At 34.7% G+C, this 24,932-nt stretch overlaps 2 protein-coding genes and 1 pseudogene across 2 annotated transcripts; all 3 read left to right on the top strand.

Annotated features, from left to right (window-relative positions):
• Window positions 1-102: 102 nt before the first annotated feature.
• On the top strand, window positions 103-997 carry LOC140322346 (olfactory receptor 1E5-like; annotated as a pseudogene).
• Window positions 998-12,743: 11,746 nt separating this feature from the next.
• On the top strand, window positions 12,744-13,679 carry LOC140322345 (olfactory receptor 13F1-like). Its single transcript, XM_072398922.1, has one exon. The coding sequence runs from the start codon at window positions 12,744-12,746 to the stop codon at window positions 13,677-13,679; it is 936 nt and encodes a 311-aa protein (XP_072255023.1).
• Window positions 13,680-18,094: 4,415 nt separating this feature from the next.
• Window positions 18,095-19,816, top strand: LOC140322344 (olfactory receptor 5AR1-like). The gene is made up of 2 exons (XM_072398921.1): window positions 18,095-18,117; window positions 18,853-19,816. Exons 1-2 carry the CDS (start codon window positions 18,095-18,097, stop codon window positions 19,814-19,816), a joined length of 987 nt encoding a protein of 328 aa, XP_072255022.1.
• Window positions 19,817-24,932: the final 5,116 nt, after the last annotated feature.

Genomic DNA, 24,932 nt, shown 5'->3' with positions numbered 1-24,932 from the left:
AATAGAAGTATATATTTTATACAAACTATTTTAATAATAATTAACATGAGTGCTAACGTTAGCTGGTCATTTTCTCATCACATAAATGTAACTAACAGAACAATGAACAGAGATTTCTACCTACTTGCATTTTCTGAAATAACAGATTTCTCATTTCCTATTGTTCTCTGAGTTTTATCAATGTATATGTTGTCAGTGCTCGGTAACATTATTCTTATCACAGTTGTGTGCATAGCTCCACATCTACATACTCCTATGTATTTCTTTTTATGTAATCTATCTGTCCAGGACATTTTTTTTGTATCTGCCATCCTGCCAAAACTTCTAGCCATCCAAATATCTGGGGACGCCAACATTTTATTCACTAGTTGTATTATACAGATGTTTGTATTTGCAGCTTGCCTGGATACAGAGTTTTTCTTGTTAGGGGCCATGGCTTTTGACCGCTATGTGGCAATATGTGTATTCTTTAATTATGAACAAGAAAATATGTATGACATTGGCTTCTATCTCCTGGAGTCCTGGTTCCCTGAATGCAGTGATGTTTGCTTTTCTAATATCTAATTTGATGTTTTGCAACTCTAGAAGTATTCACCATTTCTTTTGTGACATTAAGGCATTGCTGAGGCTTGCTTGCAGTGATATCACCTACATGTACACAGTAATATTTATTGAAGGTGGGTTAATTGGGTTCCTTCCCTTTTTAATGATTCTGACTTCCTACGCTTTCATTATATCTGCCATTCTGAAGATTCAGACTTCAGTGGGTCGAATGAAGACATTCTCTAACTGCTCCTCACATCTTACTGTTGTTTTATTGTTTTGTGGAATACCTATCAGTCTTTATATGAAACCAGAATCTAAAAACTCTATAGAACAAGACAAAATACTTGCTCTCTTGTATATTGCACTGGTTCCAGCATTAAATCCCCTGGTGTATAGTCTGAGAAATAGGGAGGTATTGAAAGTTTTGCTTAAGTTTAAGGGTGAATTCTAAAATTTCACTTGTTACTGAGATGGTGAAACAAAAAAGCACATACTACTCAAAATGTATTCCCCAAACCTTCCTTTTTTCCCTAGAAAATACACCTTTTATTATTGTCCTTAATGTATTTTATTCAAATCAAAATAGCTTTTTTCAGCATACTAGAAAAAAACTTTGCTTTTCTTCAGCAGAAAGAGAAAAGAGGAAAACCAAGTTACAAGCAGTAAAACAAACTCCCAAACTGGCAAAAAGGCTCTCATGATTTTCTTAAACTTTTGAATGGTAGCTTTCACTTAGAGGGGTACTGTCCACTTTGCTCCAAAACTCTGCCTAAGGAGACTGGAAGCCAAAAATGAAGAATATACACCACCCATCCAGCATCAATCCCCGTTTTCCAGTAATATTGGCTTGTATTATTTCTGAACTAGCAGTATCTGGGAGATTCCAAGAAACATAGAAATATCCATAGAACTACATTTTCAAAGATCCCTTTCCTTATACATGATATAAATGTCAAGATAAGAAATTTGATTCACTTAGAAAGAAATCAACATTTAAAAAAAAGAAACAAACAATGAAAAAAGAAAAGTACATTTTAGTCAATAGTGAAGGTAACTTTGAGTTTTTTTCAGGGATGCAATGTGCTTTCCCCAAACAGCTAGGGCAGTGCCTTGCAACAATATTGGGCCTATTTTTGTTCTTAATTAGGTGGGTGATGGCAAAAGAAAGACCCTTTTAGCTTCAAAAACTTAAAGATCATCATTTAAACTCCCTCAATCATTGCATTAATTGGTGGCTGACAAGGCACTGTACTATTTCAGTACCATATTATATAAGTAATATATTGAACTACCTCTCCTAATTACTCCGGAAGCCATAGATGCCAAAAAATAAGTTTATCTATGAATCTGCTAAATATTTCTCGATTACCCGGACACCTTTAGTATCTGGAGGTGCTTGGGGTCAAAAGGATGTAGTAGGATAAAGATCAATCGTCTTGTGCTACTGTCAGAAAATTAAGTTATTATTGTACATTGGTTTTCTTTCAATTTATTTCCATTTAACTCAATCTTCTGACGTGGATTTGAATTCTGTGAAACACATAGAGATAGATGGCCAAGAAGGGGAACATTGTACTTTTCTGATCCCCTTGTGGTGTAATATATGAAACAGCTTGTTGTTTGTTTGATTAATAAAATTTTTGGATATATTTTAACTTGTTGATGGTGTGATCAAACTTGCTTGTTAGAAGTTTTATTTCCAAAAAGATTGCCTATTAGGGGTGTGGCATTTTAACTTTGACATATTCTTGCTGAAAAGTCAAGGTATTAACAATCTATTGTTTTACTGCTACTAGAGAAGAAAAAAAATGATAACTTTGTACAAAATCAAACAGAAGAAAACATTCTTCACTATGCACAGTTAAAGAGCTCACCTTTACCCACAAACAATTCTTGTTTTCAATATTGTTGCATAAATTAAGTAAAGAAAATAGAACAACTGAACAGAGCAACAACTACAAACAAGCAATAGCATTTATAAAAACTGACTAGGAAAAGCAATTGGAAGAGGTAATGGTTTCATCAGTCTACAGCTTGGATAAGTGCATATACAGACAATGTTCACAAACTTTCTGGCCAATACCCACCACCTGGGTAAGGGAAAAAGCTACCCATGCCCTGTGTACCAAAAGTAAAGAGAAATTATAATATTCAAAAAGTTAATTTTCAATTGGGGAGAGGTATGGACTTTGACTGAACCTTTGCAACACTTTTTCAGTGATTCTGTTATAGATTTCCTGGTATTTTTCAGATCAGTGTTCTGGTGCATGACTTTTTTCTGGCAAACTTTAGCTGTCACACAGATAGCTGAGAATTGACTACTTTGGTATACAGAACAGTTCCAAGTCAGCTCAAAACCTGAAAGGTGCCAAGGTCCCAGGGCTCTAAAACAAGCACAAATCATCATCCTCCAATATCTCTACTCTGTCTAAAGGACATTTTTCCAGAATCTCTATGGTTTATTCAGATGTACCTTAGCAAAGCCAAAGCATACAGACATGTTATTTTTGAGAGAAGAGGCTTTTCATGCCAACACTTTCAAACAAGCCATACTTATTCAGTCTTTTTTATAATTGTACTGAATTTTTGCAATCAATTTGAGCATTGCATGGACCTGACCTTTACCTGACCTGACGTTGAAAGACATTTTCTGGGATATCCGTTTCTTGGATGATTGTCCACTGTCTTGAATGTTTGTGAATAATCTTTCACAATGATGGCCTCCATATTGTTTGGAAATGACTTTAAAACCCTTCCCAAATTTCTGGGCAGCAAATGAGATTATTGCTGATGTGTTTCGTCCTTGGTATTGGGTTAGCACACACCTGGATGCTCCAGACCAGCAAACTGCCTAAAACTTTGAACACTTGCTGAGGTTCAAGTAATTAAGTGCATTTGATTAACAAGACCTGGCTGCTCTCTTACCCTCTTCATTTCTTTAGAAGTGGCTTCTGCATGTTGACATTATTACATAAAAAGTGTTTAAATCATAATATGTTGTGTGCTGTTCACTTGAGGTTGTATTTACCTAACTTTGAGAACATAAAACTGAAAGAGGGTGTATTTTTTACCCATGACTGTATAATATTCTATATGCTTTATAATAAATAGCTGCTATAGCCATCTATTTTAACCTCAAATCATGTTTGCTGGCTTATTATTTAGATGTTTAAAACTTAGGGGGTCCAAAAATTGCTGGCCAGGAAATTATGACGGCTTCTCTGAGCTACTCTGATCATGGCCTATGTTCACATCTATTGTTACAACTATGGGCCTGATTATTATTATTATTATTATTAATAATAAAGCTCTCCAAGGCTAGGGAAGATACACTTTCAATAGTAAAGCTAGGTGATCCAGCAAAGCTGGTATAGATCTGGTACAGGATTCAAAATATTTGCTAGCAAATAGCAAATGACTTTTAAGAAATCCATTCCAGCTTGCTGGATCACCCAGCTTCACTGATAAATGTGTGTCCTCTTCAGCCTTGGAGAGCTTTAATTAATCAGGCCCTATGCCATAGCATCCACAGATCATATGAAGATCATTTGGGGATTGTGTTATTTCTGCTTTTTAGGCTATATTTAATATGTTTTTTATTATTTTGATATACTGGTCTATGAGGCTCTATATAAGTGTTTTTGCCTTTATCTTTCCACATATGTGTTGTACTAAGATTGTATTAAAGCTGTCTTTTCTGCATTTAGTAAACTGTGTAAACTTTTCTGTTCCTGTTTTTTCTTGTATAATTTGATTTTAGATTGACATAACTCGACTAATAATGGGTCTTTAAATATATGAATTGTATTTTCCTAATGTTCACTCCTTATGCACATTGAAAATTATTCTTTTCTGAATACTTAAGTGTTACATAAAAACAAAAACAAATTACTATTTTATTGGCACAATTATTCCCACATCATTTCTATAATTTATTCCTAAAATTAAAAATCTTAGGTGTAATTAGTTATTGAAGTAAATGTTACATGTTAGACTATAAATATCTGACTTCACTTCAAGTTTCACCTACAGGCAAATTGTTTTATTGGAGAGTGAGGGGAGTATTATACTAAAGTAACTTAGGACAACATAAATAATCTTTATTGGTGATTGACAATACACTTTCTTTCCCTTCAGTTAGTTCATTGATCTAGGGGGATGGTTTACAGGTGATTTATATTGGGGGCTTATGGGGGCTTATAAAGTGAACTAGACTTTGTAGAATTAAAACACACAAATAAACACACATTTAAAAAATACAGAAATTGCGTTTATATTTGTAACATCTACGTGATAATGAATCTTCTGAGGATCTCATTTTCACTGTTTTGAGGGATCTTTATAACATACCGTATTTTTTGCCGTATAGGACGCACTTTTTCTTCTCCAAAACTGGGGGGGGGAAAGTTAGTGTGTCCTATACAACAAGTGTGTTAAAAAATAATTAAAATAATATACTCACCCGATACCCAATCTTGCGTGTGTCTCTGGCTGCATGCAGCGTCTGTCTCTTCTCTCCTCTGCCAGCATCGTGTCTTCTGTCTGTAAAGCAGAGCGAAAGAAGCCGGCACAGCGCCACCTGCTGTTCCCTGTCCTAACTGCCGTACAGTGGAAAAAAAGCACAGAGTGATCAGAAAGGGAATTTGAAAGGCATAGAGTGATCAGAATACCGGTATGAATGGCACATGAGTGATCAGAAGGGGAATAATCTTTCAGAATCTTTTTTTTCTAGATTTTCCTCCTTTAAAATTGGGAGCGTCTTATACAACGAAAAATACGGTACTTTTTTGTCAATATTCAAACAGCACTGTTTTAACCTTCAGTCAGTTCAGAAAGTTGTTAAAGGCTAAATTCAGACTGGCAGTTTTTGCAATAATTTTTACCCCTCAAAACTGCTTGCACAAAACGGTTACCATTGGATCAAACGGGTCTATTAATTGTGGCCCCTGCCACCTCAATAGACTTAAATTACAAAAAACAGTTGCTTTTTTTAAGTATTTTTTATGTAAATTCCATAGAAAATAACTTTTCCAATGCAATATTGCTGAACGAAAAGCTTAATTTGTCTTTGAATGTTTTACTAGTTATCTTATGACAACTCGATTTCCAAATAAACAGGTCCATAGTGAAAATGTAAAATGTGCTGTAGTCCATAGTAAGATAGGGTGGTGTATTTGTTTTTATAGTTCAAACAAAAACACACAATAGTGTGACTTTTCAGGCCAATTAGAATCCAGTGTAAAATCAATAAAAACCTTTATTCAAGTACAGAATAGCATGCGGCTCCTTTTCCTATGTGACACACATAACTATACTTCTGATATAACCAACAATAGAAAGCTCTCAACATGAAATGCTGATAGATTTCTTATCTTGGTTACTAGCTTTTTACAATTTGAAAATACAGGAATTTGATAGGGTTTTAATGGGGCTGCCTGTGTTTTTTGCTGCCTTCCATTGCTTGTTTTACACCATGTGCAGAAAGTTTTATGGACAATCATGAGCATCTCATCATTGTAGATGTCCTGAGGAAGCGGTCACATTTGCCGCAAAAAGTGTCGACTGATCAAACACCACTCTTGGTGTCTATACAAGAGATTCGATGCTCTATGTATACAGTTTTCTATGCAGCTGTTATTATCATTGTTGTTGCTAATTTGTACTTGAATAAAGGTTTTTATTGATTTTACACTGGATTCTAGTTGGCTTGAAAAGTCCCACTATTGTGTGTTTTTCTTTGAAGTATAGCTTGTATCAGGGATGTGGTGTTGCAAATAGAACTATAGAGGTATTCTCACACTCTTTTGCTTATTTGTTTTTATATTTAAATAAGGTTTTATTACAAAGTTCATATAAATCTATGTACTATAACAAGGATGTAAATTATGTGATGCTACACATATTTATTTTTTGAACCAGCCTATGAGCAAGATGTGTAAAATATGTTCTCTGGCCATGTGTCAGTGTGTGTGGGGTTATTCAATTTCTTATTTAATTCATTTTTAAATTATTTTTCTAGTTAACACTTTCATGAGCAACATGTCCAGGCCACATTTTGCCATTTTAAGATGCATTGGTTATCCTCAAAATAACTATTTTACATACTAAATAGTTTATGCATGTTTCCTAGAGACAAACAAGGTTTTAATTGGAACAAAGTTTTGTAAACAGCCAGCTCGATTTTTTGTTGTAAAGTAACAAATAGACAAAAGTTTAAAAATGTAGCTATAGTTTGTTTACTGTGTAACATGATTTGTAAAATGAATACTATTCTAAATATTTATGATGAGTACAGGGACCTCACATTTGTGTAGGTTTTAATATATATATTAGATTTTTTGATATTTGGCATTTACTAGTACAAAGCTGGAAACTACCAAGCCAACTGGGACCACAGCAATGTACAGCAGTATGTGATAGTAAGTAGGTGACATTTAAAACTAATATTGTAAGTATTTCTTTACATCTGCTGTGTACAGGAAAGTTTAAATTGTAATGGAGGTTTGTGTATTTATATGTATTCTGACCATGTGTCAGTGTGTGTATGAGTGAGGGGTTATTTAATTTCTGTTTGCTTCTATAGAAAGAGACTTCAGAGGGCTTTTAGACATCTAGTGCCTAATTCTGATATTTAATGTTCGCAAGTCCAATATAGGTTAAGTAATTTAAGGACATTTAAAATATACAGTATCTATGGAAAAAGTAGGTCTTCTGCATACTCCTCAAAAACACCAAGCTTACATAAAGGTAGAGTAGCATTACTTGACCTTTTTAACATGTGGGAACTCTTCGAAAAACTTTTATACCTTAAGAAACCCTGCTATAATTACTATATCCACAGCTCACAGTACATTATTGTGGTGATCAGTAGGAGGAATTCCTCTTACATTGATGGCCAATGGGAATAATGTAACCCTTACCGATAGCCAAAAAGTTAATTGGTGTCACATAAATGGACCTGAGAGGAACACATTGCTCATTGCTCCAAGAACCCAAGCAACCTTTGAAGGTACCCCAGGGTTCAACAGCAGTACCCTGGTTAAGTAACACTTGAGTGGGATATTTTTAAATGAAAACTTTAGGCTATGCTGTATATAAATAAAGCTGTACATTTGACATTCACCAAACATTCACTGTAGGTTTCTAGTGTATTTGAAATGCAGTAAAATTTAGTGATTGATTTATAACCATATATAATTTGCAGATCAACTTAATGCAATGAATGGCGTTGTGAAAAACTTCCCATTACTTAGAGATTCATCCCATGGCTTTCACTAACTATTCCTACCTGATGAACATATTTGTTTTTGTTGTCATTTTAACAATATATATGAAGTCTCTTCTTGAGAATTGGACCATTGTTTTAGTTGTTTCTCTGGTCCAAACTTACACACTCCAATGTATTACTTGTTTTGTAATTTGGCAGTACAGGATATATTATACACTTCTGCATTCTTGCCCAAACGTTTAGACATTTTTTATCACCCAGGACAGTAGCATCTCTATCCTTGCATGTATCTCACAAGTTACCTTTTTTATATTTTGTGTCGATGTAGAATTTTTTCTTTTGACCTCAATGACCTATGTTCAATATATGGCTATATTTGAATAGTGTTGGTCGAATATCTCACTATTCAATATGGCAGCTATTCGCTCGAATGTAGCAAAATTATTCGGGTGGTCGAATTTCAAAGTCGAACACCATTAAAGTCAATAGGAGGAAAAATTCGGGTTTTTTTCAGCACTGTGTAGAGCTTCTACAGCCTCCAAACAGATGTAAAAAGATACATAGCAGAGCAATCAGCAGAACTTTACTATGCTGATTGCTCTGCTCCCCTGATTGGCTGAGGAAATGGAAATCCTGATGATGCCTTTGCTGTCATCAGGCTTTTCCTTTCCTCATGGAGCAGAGCAATCAGCGGAGCTTTACTATGCTGACAGCTCTGCTCCCCTGATCATTGCTGCAGCCCAAGAGGAGCTGTGACATGTTCTGTATGTGTAATACATGTCACAGCTCCTCTTGGGCTGCGGGAGTAATCAGGGGAGTGGAGCTGTCAGCATAGTAAAGCTCCGCTGATTACTCTGCTCCCTGATTGGCAGGAAAGGGAAACCCTGATGATGCTTGAGCTGTCATCAGGGTTTCCTATTTCTCAGCCAATCACAGAGTAGTAGAGGTAATGAATGGAGATAGTATCTCCATTCAACCTCTATTGCCCTCGTATTGCCTGCGGTTACTGCTAATTGAAGGCACCTGCTTTCAATTAGCTGTGACCGCAAAGTTCCCACGGTCCAGGAATCCCACAATGACATTATGATTCATAATGTCATTGTCGGATAACCTGTAAAAAATAAAAAAACAAGTTTAAAATAAAAAACACGGCTGTCGAATCCCGTGTTTTTCGGGTTGGGTCTACCCGAATTCGAACAGCCATAGTCGGGTCGAATAAAGGGACAACCCGAATTTGAACATCAACACTATATTTGAAATATTCTCAGATTATGAACAGAAGTGTATCTATTCTGCTAACCTTTGCCTGTTGGTTTATTGCCGCACTGAATTAATTAATGATAACTTTGATGATTTCAAAATTATCCAATATATGGAACTCTACCACTTTTTCTCAACCATTCCTACTGTAACATAAAAATGTAATTTTGTTATTCTGCAGTGACAAAGGTCAAGCAGCTGCTATAAACCTTATAATTTTTCGGAATGTATCATTTTGGGACTTGTTTTTTGCTGATACTTACATCATACATGTAAATAATATCTGCAGTTCTCAAGAACCAAAGCAAATTTGGTAGATTCAAAGCCTTCTCCAGTCACTCTGCTCATCTAATCATGGTCACTGTGTATAGTAGATCAGCTCTAATCCTCAACATGAAATCCTGAAAGACTCAGGAAAGGGACAACATGATTTCCATAGGATACATTGCTAAAGTTCCATTACTAACTCCACTAGTATATAGCTTAAGAAATAGGGAGCTCCTAATATCAAAGGAAAATAGATTTTCTCCAAGGTTTTGGACTTTTGAAACAATATATTGGACACAATGGACTGTGCACTACATTTCTGTTGATCAAATTGCCGTTAAACCAAATATTTTTAGCACTTTTATACCCTATAACCCAGTATGAAACTATTTACCATTTCCACCATGGGACATTTATTTGATGATAGTATTACCTAAAATAAGTAATATACACATATGGAGTATTATTGTAAATGTTTTGATGCAAGATCCATTCTACTTTTATTTAAAACAAACATTTTTCACGATAAATTTAAATAATTAAACTTAAAGTTACACCTTTTCATAATAGATTTAATTAGAAAATGTGCAAATCAAGCATATTGTGACATGGTACATTTTAGTCCAATGTGAAACTCTTATTGCTTTGATTAAAAGTTTGGTTAATAGTGGTAATTTATAGACCTCATTGTTTTTTTGGGGAGGATAAAATAGGATTTTGTTTGCCATAGACATAAAAGATTAAAAAAGTTTTTTTTTCTCTATTTAGTGTTTACATTTAGGAAATAAACATATTTACCTTCTTAAAAAATTACAGAAGTATATCCTTTATTTTAAGATTTGTCTCATATAAAATAACAGTAAAGTATCTTCAAAAAAAAAACATGATTTTTGCTCTTTTTTGCTCTTTAATAAATTTCACATTCAAATATAAATTTGAAAACCTGGAAAACAACCAGAAGGTGATAATTTCTTTGAAGTTAAATGTAATTGACACGTTTTTTCTTTTTATGTAAAAGACTTAGGAGCATTTTTTTAGTGAAACTGACACTCACATACAATATATATGCACTTGGTATTTATACAAAAGTTGATTGAGATGTTGCTTAAAGGGAAATTAAACTGAAAAAAAACAACTCACCGTTACCTTCGCAGATTCATCGTTTGTTCCGGAGGTTTCCTGGATCCGGTCCCACATCATCCTGGTATCCACCTTTATCCCAGGGGCCGTCATCTTCTTGCCCTTCTTCTTATGTGCCGTAAATGGGAAAAAGCTCCTTCTGCACATACTAAAGAAGCAGCCAGAATTTAAATTAATAAAATACTTGAGTATATATGATTAACTCAAATACTATGCTATATGTCTCAGTACCCACAGTAGTCACATCAAGGCAAGTTTACCTGTAGGAGCATGATAATGAAAAAGTGTGGTTATTTTTTGAAAGAGATAATGTTTTGGGTCTTTTTGGCAAAGCGTACATGAATATGATTGTAGATAGGACTTTTTCCATTGTTTTCTTGCTCTTTCAAATATTTGTTAATAAGCGCAATTCAGGTAATATAGCCATAGCAGATTATCTACCATTAACCATCTACATCCCTGCTTAATGTAGCCTGTATGCTACCAAGCAAGGTCTGCTTTTTTATACCATCCTCTTCCCATGGTAAAGACTTTGGGGGTCAAAGATTGCTGTAGAATGTACCATATACAATCCCAACAACCGGTTACTCCCCTGGACTTGAGTATGCAAAGGATAGTGGACAAAGCCAACAGGACTGGCAAACAACCAGGACCACGCAAAAGTAGTAAAGGGACACAGAGTGGGTTGTTTTCTGGATCACCCTATCACCAATGGTCGTTTTCTGAATCACCCTGGATCACCAGTCTATCTTCTAGGTAATCAGGAAGTTTTTTGTGGCTACAAAAACAACACAATATGTGTGCAGTGTATCCTAAAAGTACTTTTGGATTTTGATCAGTTTTTTCTCTTGAAGTTACATCCCAGTTTGCCTGCATTGGATCCTCACCAATTAAATGGGATAGTCTCTGCTCTGATGTGTCTAATGTGATCTAGTGCTGCATAATATAAAAATAATTTCTCTTCTGAAATTCTGAAATTTGGAAAAAATGTACGTCCTCTACAGTTAATGAGGAAGAAATATTTTTGGTGGATAAATGGCCTAAAAGTGGACATATGCAAAAATGGATGATAGAGAGAGATAGATCAATGGAGCCAATGACAATGCTGTTTTTGTACCATCTACAGTCTATGTCTGCCACTCTAAAGAAGCCAACAAAGTTTACCATGCAAATCTTTTTTAAAAATAATATACTGTATATTTCTTTTCTTACATATAGTTTAATTTGTGAAAAATTAAGACTCCTAATTATAAATAATTAACTCCCTAGTTAGTAAAAATTTAAATAGTTAATAATTATTTTCTCCCACAATGTCTTTAGAGATCAGAAACTTAAAGCATTTACGTAGAATTTATCTTCAGATATGTTTGCATTACATCACGACATTAAACATTGAGGTAATCATATTCTTGTAGCAGTTGTCAATTAATTTTGTAAGGCAGTATCTAAATACACATGGTTAGTTTTTTAGTTGTTAGGGATTATATAAATGCATTTCTGTTTGACCTGTAAGAAATTAAAATGCAGGGTGACAGTATTTACGCTCAAGTTCTAAAATGTGTGACAGTATTACTTGTCAGATTTCTCGATTAATTTCAAATATACATATATATACTCAAACTGTGCAAATAGGTTAGGAATTCATGTAAAGGCTGTTTAATATGGAATTAAATTGGAATACATTCAGGGAAATGTCTGCGGTCACAGTAAGTTGACAAATTATTATTAATATTATTACTGTACCTTACTACCACCCTCTACAACTTTGTACAAAGTAATAATTCATAGGAAGTATACAGTGATGCTAAAGAGAATGATAAGCTTATAAAGTGACTTGCATATTTGTTCTAGGATAGAGAGTTTCCAAAAATGTCAGAAATAGCAAATAGGATAAGCATAATGGGCTCTTATCAAATTTGTCATGTTTCACTTTCCCATTTTCATTTAGATGCAAAGTTGCTCAAAAAGTCTGCTTTTCTCTTTTGTAATTGTGTTCTTTCTTTCCGTCTTTCCTTCTTCCTTTATTCTTTCTTTCTTTCTTTCTTTCTTTCTTTCTTTCTTTCTTTCTTTCTTTCTTTCTTTCTTTCCTTCTTTCTTATGACATAGGCAAAACTTTTCTTAACCGTCTGAGGAACTTGGTAGACTAAACTATAATACAATACTTAAAAAAAACTTAGTATGTTAATTTAATGGGACGTGTTCGTGTTTGCAGGAATTGTAGAAACACTTATACAGTATAATGTTACATGGATGAGCAATAATAGGTAAGGCAATACTGTTTTTTTATGTTTTATCCAGGAACATGTGCTCTAATTACACTTTATATCCAAATGATTTTCATTTGTTGGCATTTGCTAGTTATGTAGATTTATGCCAGATTTTATTTATTGTTGTACTTGTTATTTACCTGTTGACTGTAACTGGAAACATGATCATTGTAATGTCTGTTTGTTTAGTATACAGTCTGCACACTCCAATGTATTTCTTCCTATGTAACCTGTCCATCCAGGATATTATCTATGTCTCTGCTATTCTTCCTAAACTAATATTCATTATAATAACTGGTGATGATCGAATATCCTTCCAAGCCTGCTTCACTCAAATGTTCATGTTTGCAGCTTGTGTCGACACTGAATTTTGCATACTTACCTCTATGGCCTATGACCGATATGTCGCCATATGTTTGCCTCTGCAGTATCATATTATTATGAATAAAAAGATTTATGTACTATTGGCTGCTACATCCTGGCTTGTCAGTTCTATAAATTCATGTATTTTTACTTTTATAATATCAAAGTTATCCTTTTGTGTAACACTAAATGTCAACCATTATTTTTGTGATCTAAGGACTATATTAAAGCTGACTTGCTGCAAAATCAGAACAATAACCATTATAATATTTATAGAAATAGTGCTTTTGGGGATTGTTCCCTTTGTTCTAATTGTAACCTCCTACATAAAGATTATATCCACTATATTAAAGATTCATACAATAGAAGGAAGATTGAGAGCTTTTTCCAGCTGCTCCTCTCATCTGATCATTGTTTCAATCTTCTGTGGGACAGTTCTCAGTCTGTACATCAAACCTGAGTCTGCAAATTCTGAAGAGCTGGATAAATTCCTCTCATTATTGTATGCTGTTTTGGTTCCACTTTTAAATCCTTTGGTTTATAGTCTGAGGAATAAAGAAGTACTCAAAGTTCTCAAAGCTATCACTAGCAGAAAAATATCCAGATAACAATTTATTCTTATTTAGAATACAGTATGTGGTGGTGTATGACATGTAAAGAATGTCAGGAAGTTGTTATGTGATAAGCATCCATACCAAACACAGTTGTGGACTTGATCATGTATTAACTTATTTTTTCCCATTTGCATCTAAATGTTTTTCAAACCACTTGAATTGCTAAATATGTTTGTATTGTATTTACTATAAATTATTGCACCTAAAATAGTACTTCTGTGCCTGTAGTAGGGTTATAAGTTACAGACCCCCTATTTTACTTGATTTATCATAGATGACATATATTGATTTTTAGTTATGTTTATCTAAAAAAACTTCCTTACATATTGCACTGTACATTGCACATCCTTTTGCAATAGGTGTCTTTACTGCCTAAGTAGTTAATACTTTATTGACTGTATACTCTTTGTTTTGATCATGGCTTATATGTATAGAAGAAATTATTAAGATTTTAATTATGTCTTTGTTAAAGGGGATGTTTTAGGTTTTAGGGAACCCCTGCTATAGTTACTATATTCACAAGTTAAAATACATTAGTGTGGTGGTCAGTGAGAATATTGCATTTTACATTTCCGGCCAGTGGAAAGAATGTCACCCCTACAGACAGCCAAAAGATCATTGGTGTCAGTTAAACTTTCTTGAGAGGCAATAACTGTACTCAAGGAACCCCTAGAAACTTCTGGAGGAACCCTATGGTTCCACAGAACCCTGGATAAGAAACAATGCTCTAGATTCTGATCTTCCCTCCTAACCTTACATCAGAGATTTCATTTTTGGGAAACATTTGTTAGTAGATAATAAGATATATATGTAAAAGTAGATAATAAAACTATCATATTTTCTTTGTTTTACTTTATTACCTTTTTCTAGAATATGTTTATACTTTTTAGGTAATAGAGATACATTTCTGTTTTTGGTGCATAATTATTGCAGCATAGAATATATTGTGGATCTTTGTCCAACCAAGAGGACCAGTTAACCATTTAAATTGTTGTCTAGCTATTTCAAGAAATGTATTGCTTCATTCAAACTTAGTTGTGGGAAGTCAGGTAAAATATTTTGATAGTAGGAGATTCACAACTACACTTAACATGTCAACAGATAACCAGATATAGGCCCTAAAAAAAGAAACAGAAACCTAGCAGAAAGTTTCTCAAAAAGCTACGATTGCTCACTCTTATCTGTGTTGACCTGATTAATGATTTAAAAATTTGCAACCTAATAGCAAACTATTTTCCCCTATGATGGTCTAAATTTGTTAGTCTTGCAGACCTTGCAGACCTGTTTCTTTCATAAACCATGCCCCATGTAAACTTTTAGATTAATAAAATAACAAAGGAGCATTATAATGTAGGTAACTACAATATCTACAAATGCATCATGTCTCTAGAAACTTGAATTAGTTTCTTGTGGTTTTCAGTACTGCTTTCAGGAAGATCATGTGCTGATATGCTTTATAAACATCTTTTCTTCCTTTGCATTAAACTTCCTATTTCATAAAGTATGACAAGATTTTTGTGCCCTAAAAACAGCAGGAGGATGCTGTTGTATTAATTGAAAATCCTCGGTCCTTTCTGAGAGTCGGAGTAACTGGTAGAAGAGTCTTTAAGAAATGCCTTCTAAAGGTAAAACAAAGAGAAGATAGATGAATTGAAAGAACATGACCCAACTGAGTATAAAAGATATACCTGATATGCTTGGTGAATAAGGCAATGCAAAAAAAGCATCTGATCAATATATAGAATTCATTCAATCCCCCAAATAAATTGACAGAGGCATTTTTATTATTATTACACAGTATTTATATAGCACTGACATATTAAGCAGCACTTTACAGGCTATAGTAATGTCACTAACTGTCCCTCAAAGGAGCTCACATTCTAATGTCCGTACCTCAGTCATATGTTATGAATTTATGTATGTTACCCTTTTAATACAGCCTGAGGTCAATTTTGGGGGGGAAGCCAAATAACTATGCATGTTTTTGGAATGTGGGAGGAAACCGGAGTACCTGGAGGAAACCCACACAAACACAGGGAGAACCTGCAAACTCCATGCAGATAGTGTCCTGGGCGAGATTCAAACCTTGGACCTAGAGCTGCAAAGGTCAGAGTGCAAACCACTGAGCCACCATGCTGAAAGGATTAATATTTTAATATATTAATATATTTTGATGAAATTACCCATGTTACCATATTTCATATTTAAAAGAAAATGTAAAACTTTAAGTAAAAATTATTGAAAAACCATTACATATTTGTGAATATCAGCACCCCAAAAATTACTAATAACTAGAGAGGAACATTTATTCACCAGTCACTGTAATTAAAGCACACACACAAAAAATAACTTTTTTTAACCCAGAGAAGATCATATACTAAGGTTGAAGGCCACATAAATTTATGACCTAAATCCAAATCAGGAGATATTCTCCACTCTTCAATAGAAGACAAATGACCTTAGTGGATTAAGTTTGTTTCTGCTAAATTGATTTGTAATGCTGAAAAGTCAAACTTACTGTATAAAATATCTCTTCATTTTTTTACATTCATTTCTAATCCTATTTTATATACATTCTTTTGGGTGGTCTGGTCAAACACCTTTTTTAGTTCTGACCACTAACATATTCAATTTCTTTTTCCTAAAATTTTATTAGGTAAATGCTTTATTTACTAATATGGTAGCTATTGCACAATATTCTAATATTTTTTGCTGTTCTATGCAGTGATCCCTTTAGGTTTTTGGCTACCCTGGGGTTTACTAATAACCATAATAAAGTATAGAATTTCCCATGGCACACCAACAAAAGAACTATCTAGACTCTCAAAAGTCCTTTAAGGTTTGTGGTAAGAACAGTATATAAACCTTTAAATATTAAATATCAATGTAAAAATGAAGTATTAGGAACTGAGCTCCTGCTGCTCTAATTTACTTATTTGTTGTTTATTTTTCAGTTACAGCATTTTGAAAGATATGGGAGTAACTTGGTCTACTTCGATTTACAGGTAATCTAGAACTGTAACTGTAATATCAATGTTCTGTCTGTTCAAGCCCAGGTCTGCTTAGGAAAAGACGACTAAAGTCTCAGACACTCTATACAAGAACAAAGGAAGAAGAAGAAGCAGCTGCTCTCCAACAGATTCCAGCAATCTTATTGTTCACGGTACAAACACCCTAAACAAACCCTTCTTAGGACCTCCACAGTAACAGGATCAATCCTAGTCATACGCTATATAGGATAGACCAGTGTTTCTCAATCATGGTTCCTCCAGAGGTTGTTAGGAGTTCCTTGAGCAATGAGCATTTTGTGCCTCTTGGGTCAGTTAATACTAACACCAATGATCTTTTTAGCTCTCTGTAAGGGTGACATGCTTCCCAATGGTCAGCAATGTGTACCACCACACTAATATACTGTGAGCTGTGGATATAGTAATTATAGAAGGAGTTTCCTGAAGGTCTGAAAGTTAGGTAAATGGTAAAAAGTACGAGAAACACTTAGAATGTTTACTAGCTGTGATATGTTCAAGGTATTATCCTCTATACCAAATTAGCGTTAATGCACTTGCATGAAAGTGCAGTTTATAAAATATGTTACAAAAAAGAAAAGGGATTAATAGAAAAAATGTATTAGTGATTGTGTAGAAACCAAAAATACTTATTTAGAGAAGCATGCACGTGTACATATTCTTGATGGAACCTGAAAAAAATAACACATACAAGAGGCTACATGGTACTGTTTTCCATTGCAAAAGAAATAATAGTAATTTGTATGTCAACATGTTACATAGGACACTTTGATAGATGTTTAATTAAATGATTTTTAAACAATAATAAATGAGTGTACAGCACTTAATATTTTTACCATATGACTTTTGAAAGCATATAGGCTTCATTAATCTGTATTGTAATAAAATTCCTTTAAAATGTATGAAATGTAACAACTTCCTTGTGTGGAGGTTATTTTATGTTTAACCTTTTTTTAATATAGATATTTAATTAAAGTTTGCTGGCATTTATATATAGTCTTGTATGAGATGATATGTGTATTTATAAACCCAAAAAGTCTTTTTTGTTGTTGTATCAAGTCCATATTATATTCATTATATCATTGTTTTGCAAATGTCATGACACATGATTCCCCAACATCTATTCTTCATAAGAAAAGTGCCTATACAGGTTGACAATCGAAAATCCAGCAATCGATAACCCGGGTCCTTCAATTTCCCGACATGAATTTTGGATCACATTTTCAATACCGTGCCTGCATTGCAATATTTGGCCACAAATGTTTTCATGGAACTGTTCTGCAGAAACAGCAGTTAGGTCTTGCTTGCTAAACTAAATACACATTGATATGTCCCTGCTGCCTGCTCCCCGGAACTGTGCCAGATGTCCGCGGGTGCTGTGAGATGAAGGATGCCTGTGGGTGGAGGTGAGTGTAAATTTTAAAAAATCCAGGATTTTTGAAAATTTGGCACACCTCAGGTCCGGGGGTTGTTGGAATTTTGATTTTCAACCTGTATAAATATTAATAGGTGCAAATTAATTTCACACAACACTCACTATTCCATAATTTAATGTGGATAATGTGTATTTTAAAGTAATTCTTTCCTTTTAAGCTGTGGATTTAAAACTTATGGGAAGTGTTGAATCTACAGGTTCAGATGTACCAGCTGTTTGCCTTATGCTGACTTTAGGTCAAAGTTTAGGTGAAAGTTAGGTTGTATCTGTCCTTTAAACACATATTATTATTAACGACAAGAAAGTATTTCTCTCTGGAAGGATTAAATATGCACCACATCCCCAATAACAGTAGATAATTACAAAAATAATTAACCCTGGAGACTTTTAAGGTACTCACTAATAGACGATCACAATATTATAAAAACTTTTCTTGTGCTACTTTATTAGATTCCACATAGATTTTTAAAAAACATTATAAAAACCAATGTAACAGTTTTTTCACTATATTTTACGTATACAAACACTTTGTCAATTCCATGTCTAACAAGTGCCACATTAGCGTCCTTGACACATTTCACCCAAAGGCTTCATCAGAAGGACATATCTGCATCAATTTCATATATATAAACACATTATTATATATTTGTGTAGTTTATTAGGACATTACTATAAATTTTTTTTTTTTTTTTTATTTTAAAAGCAGGCATAGACATGCAAATAATGATACATCCCTGCAAGCATTCCATATTCTGGCATTTTCCAAAACTCAAGGTTTGTCAGTAGTACTTTTTATAAGCATTTTATTAATGTACTTAATTTCATCAGTGGGAAACCTGCTTATTACATCTCTTGTTTGTCTGGCCTCTACGTTGCACACACCTATGTATTTCTTTCTGTGTAACCTTTCAGTACAAGACATGCTTTATATCACCTCCATTTTACCAAAGCTTATGGCTATCACAGTGACAGATGACACCAGCATATCATTCACTGGCTGCATAATGCAGATGTTTATGTTTGTATTCTGTCTGGATGCAGAATTCTTCCTGCTGACCGCCATGGCTTATGACCGTTATGTAGCTATTTGTAAACCTCTTCACTACTCTGCTATCATGAACAATAGGGTTTGCTTGCTGCTGAATGTTTTATGTTGGATTGCTGGTGGATTAAATGGTTTGATGCATTCACTGATGGTGTCTAAATTATCGTTCTGTAAATTACAGGACATCAACCATATTTTCTGTGAACTTAAAACAATGCTAGCAATCTCTTGCTCAGATACATCAAAAATTATTACTATTATTTTAATTGAGGGATTATTCATTGGGGTAATTCCATTTTTTCTAATAATGACTTCCTATATATTTATCATATCTGCCATTTTAAAAATTCGCACATCAGCAGGTAGACTGAAGATATTCTCCAGTTGCTCTTCCCATCTGGTTATTGTTATTTTACTGTATGGAACATCACTTGGGTTTTACATGAAAACAGATTCAGAAAATTCTCAAGAACAAGACAAACTTTTTTCACTACTGTACATTGCCGTGGTTCCAATGTTAAACCCATTGGTGTATAGTCTGAGAAACAAAGAGGTTGTAAATGCTATGAAGACGTTATTCAAAATAACCAAATTGACTGTAAGGAGTCAATATTACAATAAATGAGTTTTGATATACTGCTACCCTTTGTGTGACCCAATTCTCCCCACAAAATGCAATATATTACAAGGAGAATAATTCTTCAAATAAATAAAGTATGATTAAAACACAGAGAGAATTTTTACTCAATAAGTGGGTTTTTACTTTGCTTAGTGAATAAGGATTTTTTATTCCTTGCATTTTTTTCATAATGATTTAAAAAAGCTTTGCAAAGTTGCAATTGGCATACATAGTAAATCAACTCAAACATGGTATAGCCAACAAAATTAGGTTATGAAACCAACAACTAAAAGAGCACTGGGGAAAAAAGATCATAGATGAGTCTCTGGTTGCATTGATTAATATAAAAATTTCAAGTCAATGTTGACTCTGGTCATGAGGTTGCAATACGTTTACATGCAGGGAACCACTGCTTCTCAGGAGATGCTACATGTTGCTCACCCTGGTAGCAGCACCATGAAGAATAAATGGAGGCAGCAGAAGTGGGTACTAGTACCGCTCACTGCCAACACCTGTCAAATATTTAGACACTGTTTTCTTAAGAACTGGCATTGCGGTGCCAGCAACTGAGCCAGCCAAAGACTTTTAGACACAATTTAAAATGGTCAATTTCTCCCATTTTTGTTTCAATGCCGTATTGTTATAATTGCTCATTTTTTTATTTTGTTCTAAAAGGCATTGAAGATTATTTATGGATATGAGCAGGGATCCTACAACATGTATTATAGTTTTTAAGCCTTCTCTACATTTTCATAATAGAAAATCATCATATTATCAAGCAAATTTGTTTTTAGTTGTACTTTAATAAATTGGACCCTAATTCCTTACAAAATAGGACCAGGTTCATTCCTTACAAAATAGGTGGGTTCCTTGGAAGCAGGTGTCAAAATTCAATAGCAAAGCCCCCCTGTATTACTATGTTACACTGACACCTTTATATTATTTTAGGCAATGGCAAAATTATTGTTGAATAAACAGGATATTAGCAGTAACGTATAAATTCATCTTACATAGGGGGTATACAGAGGTGACAGCTGAAGTGGCTAAAGAATAATGCATTGGAACATTTAAGAAAAGTAAATAGGTGTCTACCCACCCTGGGGGCTGCATTTAAAGCGGGGCTTTATATAATAAAAAAATAGTTTTTTAAATTTTGGTAAATCAGCTCATCGCAAGACAATCTAGTGTCTCAGATACGCCTATTCATTTAGGCTTTGGCAATTAGGTAGCTTCCATTCTAGTGCCCGGGAATCGCAAAGGGAATCCTCCTGTTTACAACCCCGGGCATTGGAGGTTAATTAACCTCTAGTGCCCCTGGATTGCAATGGAACTGCAGATGAACTCTCAATAGTGTTTGTAGGTCACTGGGCTGTTCATCTGAGTTCAGATTGATATTCATTGATAAATACAGCCCAGGGAGCGTGGGAACTTGCAGTCACAGCTGATAGGAGGCAAGGGACTGCTTTTAATTAGCTGTGACTGCAGATGAACTCTCAATGGAGTTTCTCTGTTGAGAGTTCATCTGCAGTTCAGTTCCCATGGTCACCGGGCTGAAAAGTACAGCCAGGTGACTGTGGGAACTTTGCAGTCACAGCTGCTTGGAGGAGGCACGAGAGTGCTTTCAATTAGCTGTAACTGCAGATGAACTGCTGTTCCGTATAGAGATTCTCTATCCAAGAACACTTAAACTTTCTATCAAATAGTTGCTGAATTGAACACTCAGCTGTTTGACCAACCTTAGTTCTAAGCCTTTTATTAAAGTGATTGTCTGTCAGGAATCATCAACTGCGGCTCTAATTTTAGCAAATTTTGGTGCAGTTTTAGAAAGCGACAAATCGTGATTCAGTTTGTTGCTCCGAGAATTATAGCAGCAGTTTGCCATGCGCCCAGAAGTGGCCAACTGTGTGGTTTCATGCCACATGTATGTAAAGGGTTAAAGAATTTAGGGTATTATTATTATTAAAAAATAAACAGGATTTATATAGTGCCAACATTTTACACAGCATTGTACATTAAATAGTAGGTATATATGGATACGGATTACTAAGAAAGGAATTATTTACCTAACCTGGTGAACCTATTTTTACATTAAACAGCTGGTCATGTTCAGTGGTGTACAAGCACTGCTAAAATCTGCAATATCTCTTTTTTAGTATTTCTCATTCTCTGTACCTGACAATAGTGTTTTGTAACATGCTATAGAGATATATTGACTGTGCTTTATATTAGCATTCGCTTCTAAAACATAAAGTTTCTTTTTCTATAAAAATCCAGCATGCATGGACATGGATTTAATAATACCATTGAATATAACTTTGAAATTTTGGCATTTTCCAAAACTCGAGTCATACTGATAAATATATTTGTTGGCTGTTTGTTGATGTATGTAATGTCTGTTTTTGAGACCCCTCTTAATTACATGTCTTGTATGTGTGGCGCCCAACCTGCATACTCCAATGTATATTTTTCTGTGTAACCTCTCACTACAAGACATAGTTCTTTTACGTTCTTACATTTCCTCGTTTCTACCAAAGCTCATGGCAATCACATGTAGGGGTCTGCCTTTTTCTATCTGTTAGCTGAGTTGTAACTTTGTAAATAGCAAATAAAGTTGTTGAAGTTTTCCTGCCCCTGATAGTGGCCTGGGAAACCCCATCAGGATATAGAGAAATGCAGGAGGTACAGGGACAGAGATGAGAACATGTGCTCAGCCAGGATAGGTGCCTGCATCCCTTCCAGAACACACTGACTGCCTTGTCTGTATGTAGTGCATTATTATAATAATTCCATCTGTATTATTGGGGTATATGTGAGATCTTATCAGAGATCACTTTGGGATATCCCTACTGTCAGGGTATGAGCTATATACACAAATATATATATTTGTGCTGCCCTTTTCAGTTATCTTTGCTGATCTGCACCCTCTGTCTAGTTACATCTAGCATAGGTTAGGCATCCGATGGCCCAAAGGTAGCAGAGGTCCGGTTGCATTGGCAGATTAGTGTGATTGTTAGGGTCTAAGTGGTAGCGCAGATAGATTGTTCCTGAACTCTGGAGACTTTGCCTGCATTCCTGCAATACAGGATCACAGCACACACAGACAATTGTCGGTTGGAGGATTTCCTTGCTGCTGTTTTAAGGATCATCTCATCAGGACATCTTTACTACAATCAACTCCAGAGGCCTCTGCAACTCATCCTGACACTGATCAGTACTGGAGGTATTTGTGGTAATAGACTGTATATATACCCGGGTATATCTGTGCACAATTCTCCTCAGGACTCTGCTATGTGCTTGATATGTGTACTCATTGCTGTTTATTGATGATATATATTGTTATTACTGTTTTGAGATATAAAGCTTACAAATACTCTAACCTGTGTGTTCATTTAGCTGCAATGGTTAATGTTGCATGCTGGGTGTAGTGGTTCCTCGGATGCTGTTTTATATTACTGTTATTATTTCTGGTTAATGTCCCAGGAAGGGAGCCCCTCTGCTAACAGAGACCCTGTCCTGGGTGGAGGCACTGCCAACTTTATTATTATCTCCACTCTTCCACATAGTGAAGGCTCAGGATCCTCTTTGTTATCTACAGGTTAGCGCCATAGCTTGTTTTGTGGGATCCATTTACATGACCCCCCCATACCAGGGCTACACACATTAACAGGTTACACATCTATATCATTACTAGGCTGCATAATACAACATGTTATGTTTGTATTTTGTGTTGATATGGAGTTTTTCTTACTTACTGCTATGGCTTATGATCGCTATGTAGCTGTTTGCAAACCCCTTCATTAATTTACTATCATGAGCAATGGTAAACCCGATAGTATTCGGCCTGAGAAACAAAGAGTTTTAGGAAACCAGGACAATTGTTCTGAAATACTTTATTACCAAGGAATAGGAGAGGAGAACATTTTACAACAATATGTACACTTTTTTGCTTGATTTACCCCCTCTGGGTGCCCATTCTCAAGCACTAGAAATCCTGGAGAGTTTAGTAACATTTTAACAGGTTTCCAAAGTTTTTCCAAAAGGTTGGAAGTCTATGAAAGAGGTTTGAATTACCCTGATATTTGCTGATTACCCTGAGATGCAATTTATCAATTGAACATCACTATCATTAACCTCCCTAGCGGTCTAGTTTCCTCAAAATTTCCATGCAAAAAGCGGTACAATTTTTTGCATGGAAATGTATTTTTCATTGTAGGCTGTAATTGTTAGGCATAACTCACTGATATTTAATAAATGTATTAATAAACTTAAAATACCAAAACACAAAAATCTATAAAAATAAAAAAAATGAAGAAAATTGAATTTCCCGCCGATCCTACCACCCGCACCGACGCATGTATCGACAACACTGGGAAACCCTGTAGATCTCGTCTCTGCACTTCGCGGCTGGAGATTGGAGGAGCAGGATGTGTCCCCAGGACCTGCGGGGACCAGCAGGACGCCGGGGACAGAACAAGGTAAATGTTTTTTTTTTTTTAGATAAAATCGACCCCGAGTGTAATTCTGGATTACCACTTTTTGCAAGTAAAATTCACCCTGAATCACACTTGGGATTACCATTAGGGGGGTTATGTGAGACCTGAATAAGTGAAACCTTAAAAAAGCATAAATTGTTAAATGTCTTACTAATCTATTTACAGAAGGCTATTGTTAAATTGTAATGTGTAGCTTTGAAGTACAAAGAAAAACCAGAGTATAGGACTTCATATATATAGAGAGAGAGAGATTGCAATAATAAAAGTAAAAGAGATAAGCAAAAGAGAAGATACAGTGTGTATTATACGAGTAAGTAGATACCAGTGAATATCCCACAGCTTGTGGGGGTATTTGATATATAATGAATACATATTCTATTTGTAAAATATATTAATTAATATTGGTAAATAAAAATTGTAATGTTAGATATTTGTGTTTTGGTGTTGTGTCTGCTAAAAAAATCTCTATTGATTCTATGAGAAGGACATCATAAATGTCCAATGGGCACCACTTCAGTGTAGATATTATACTTTTTCCATTAGACAGAATGGTGTTATATGTACAGCACTCATTTGTTCACAAAACATTGTTTCTAATGACAGTTATCTGACCCTTGTGCAGGGCATTC

The sequence above is a fragment of the Pyxicephalus adspersus genome, chromosome 2, assembly GCF_032062135.1.
Source record: "Pyxicephalus adspersus chromosome 2, UCB_Pads_2.0, whole genome shotgun sequence".
In the NCBI taxonomy this organism is placed as follows: Eukaryota; Metazoa; Chordata; class Amphibia; order Anura; family Pyxicephalidae; genus Pyxicephalus; species Pyxicephalus adspersus.
This window is presented reverse-complemented; position numbering and strand designations above follow the sequence as displayed.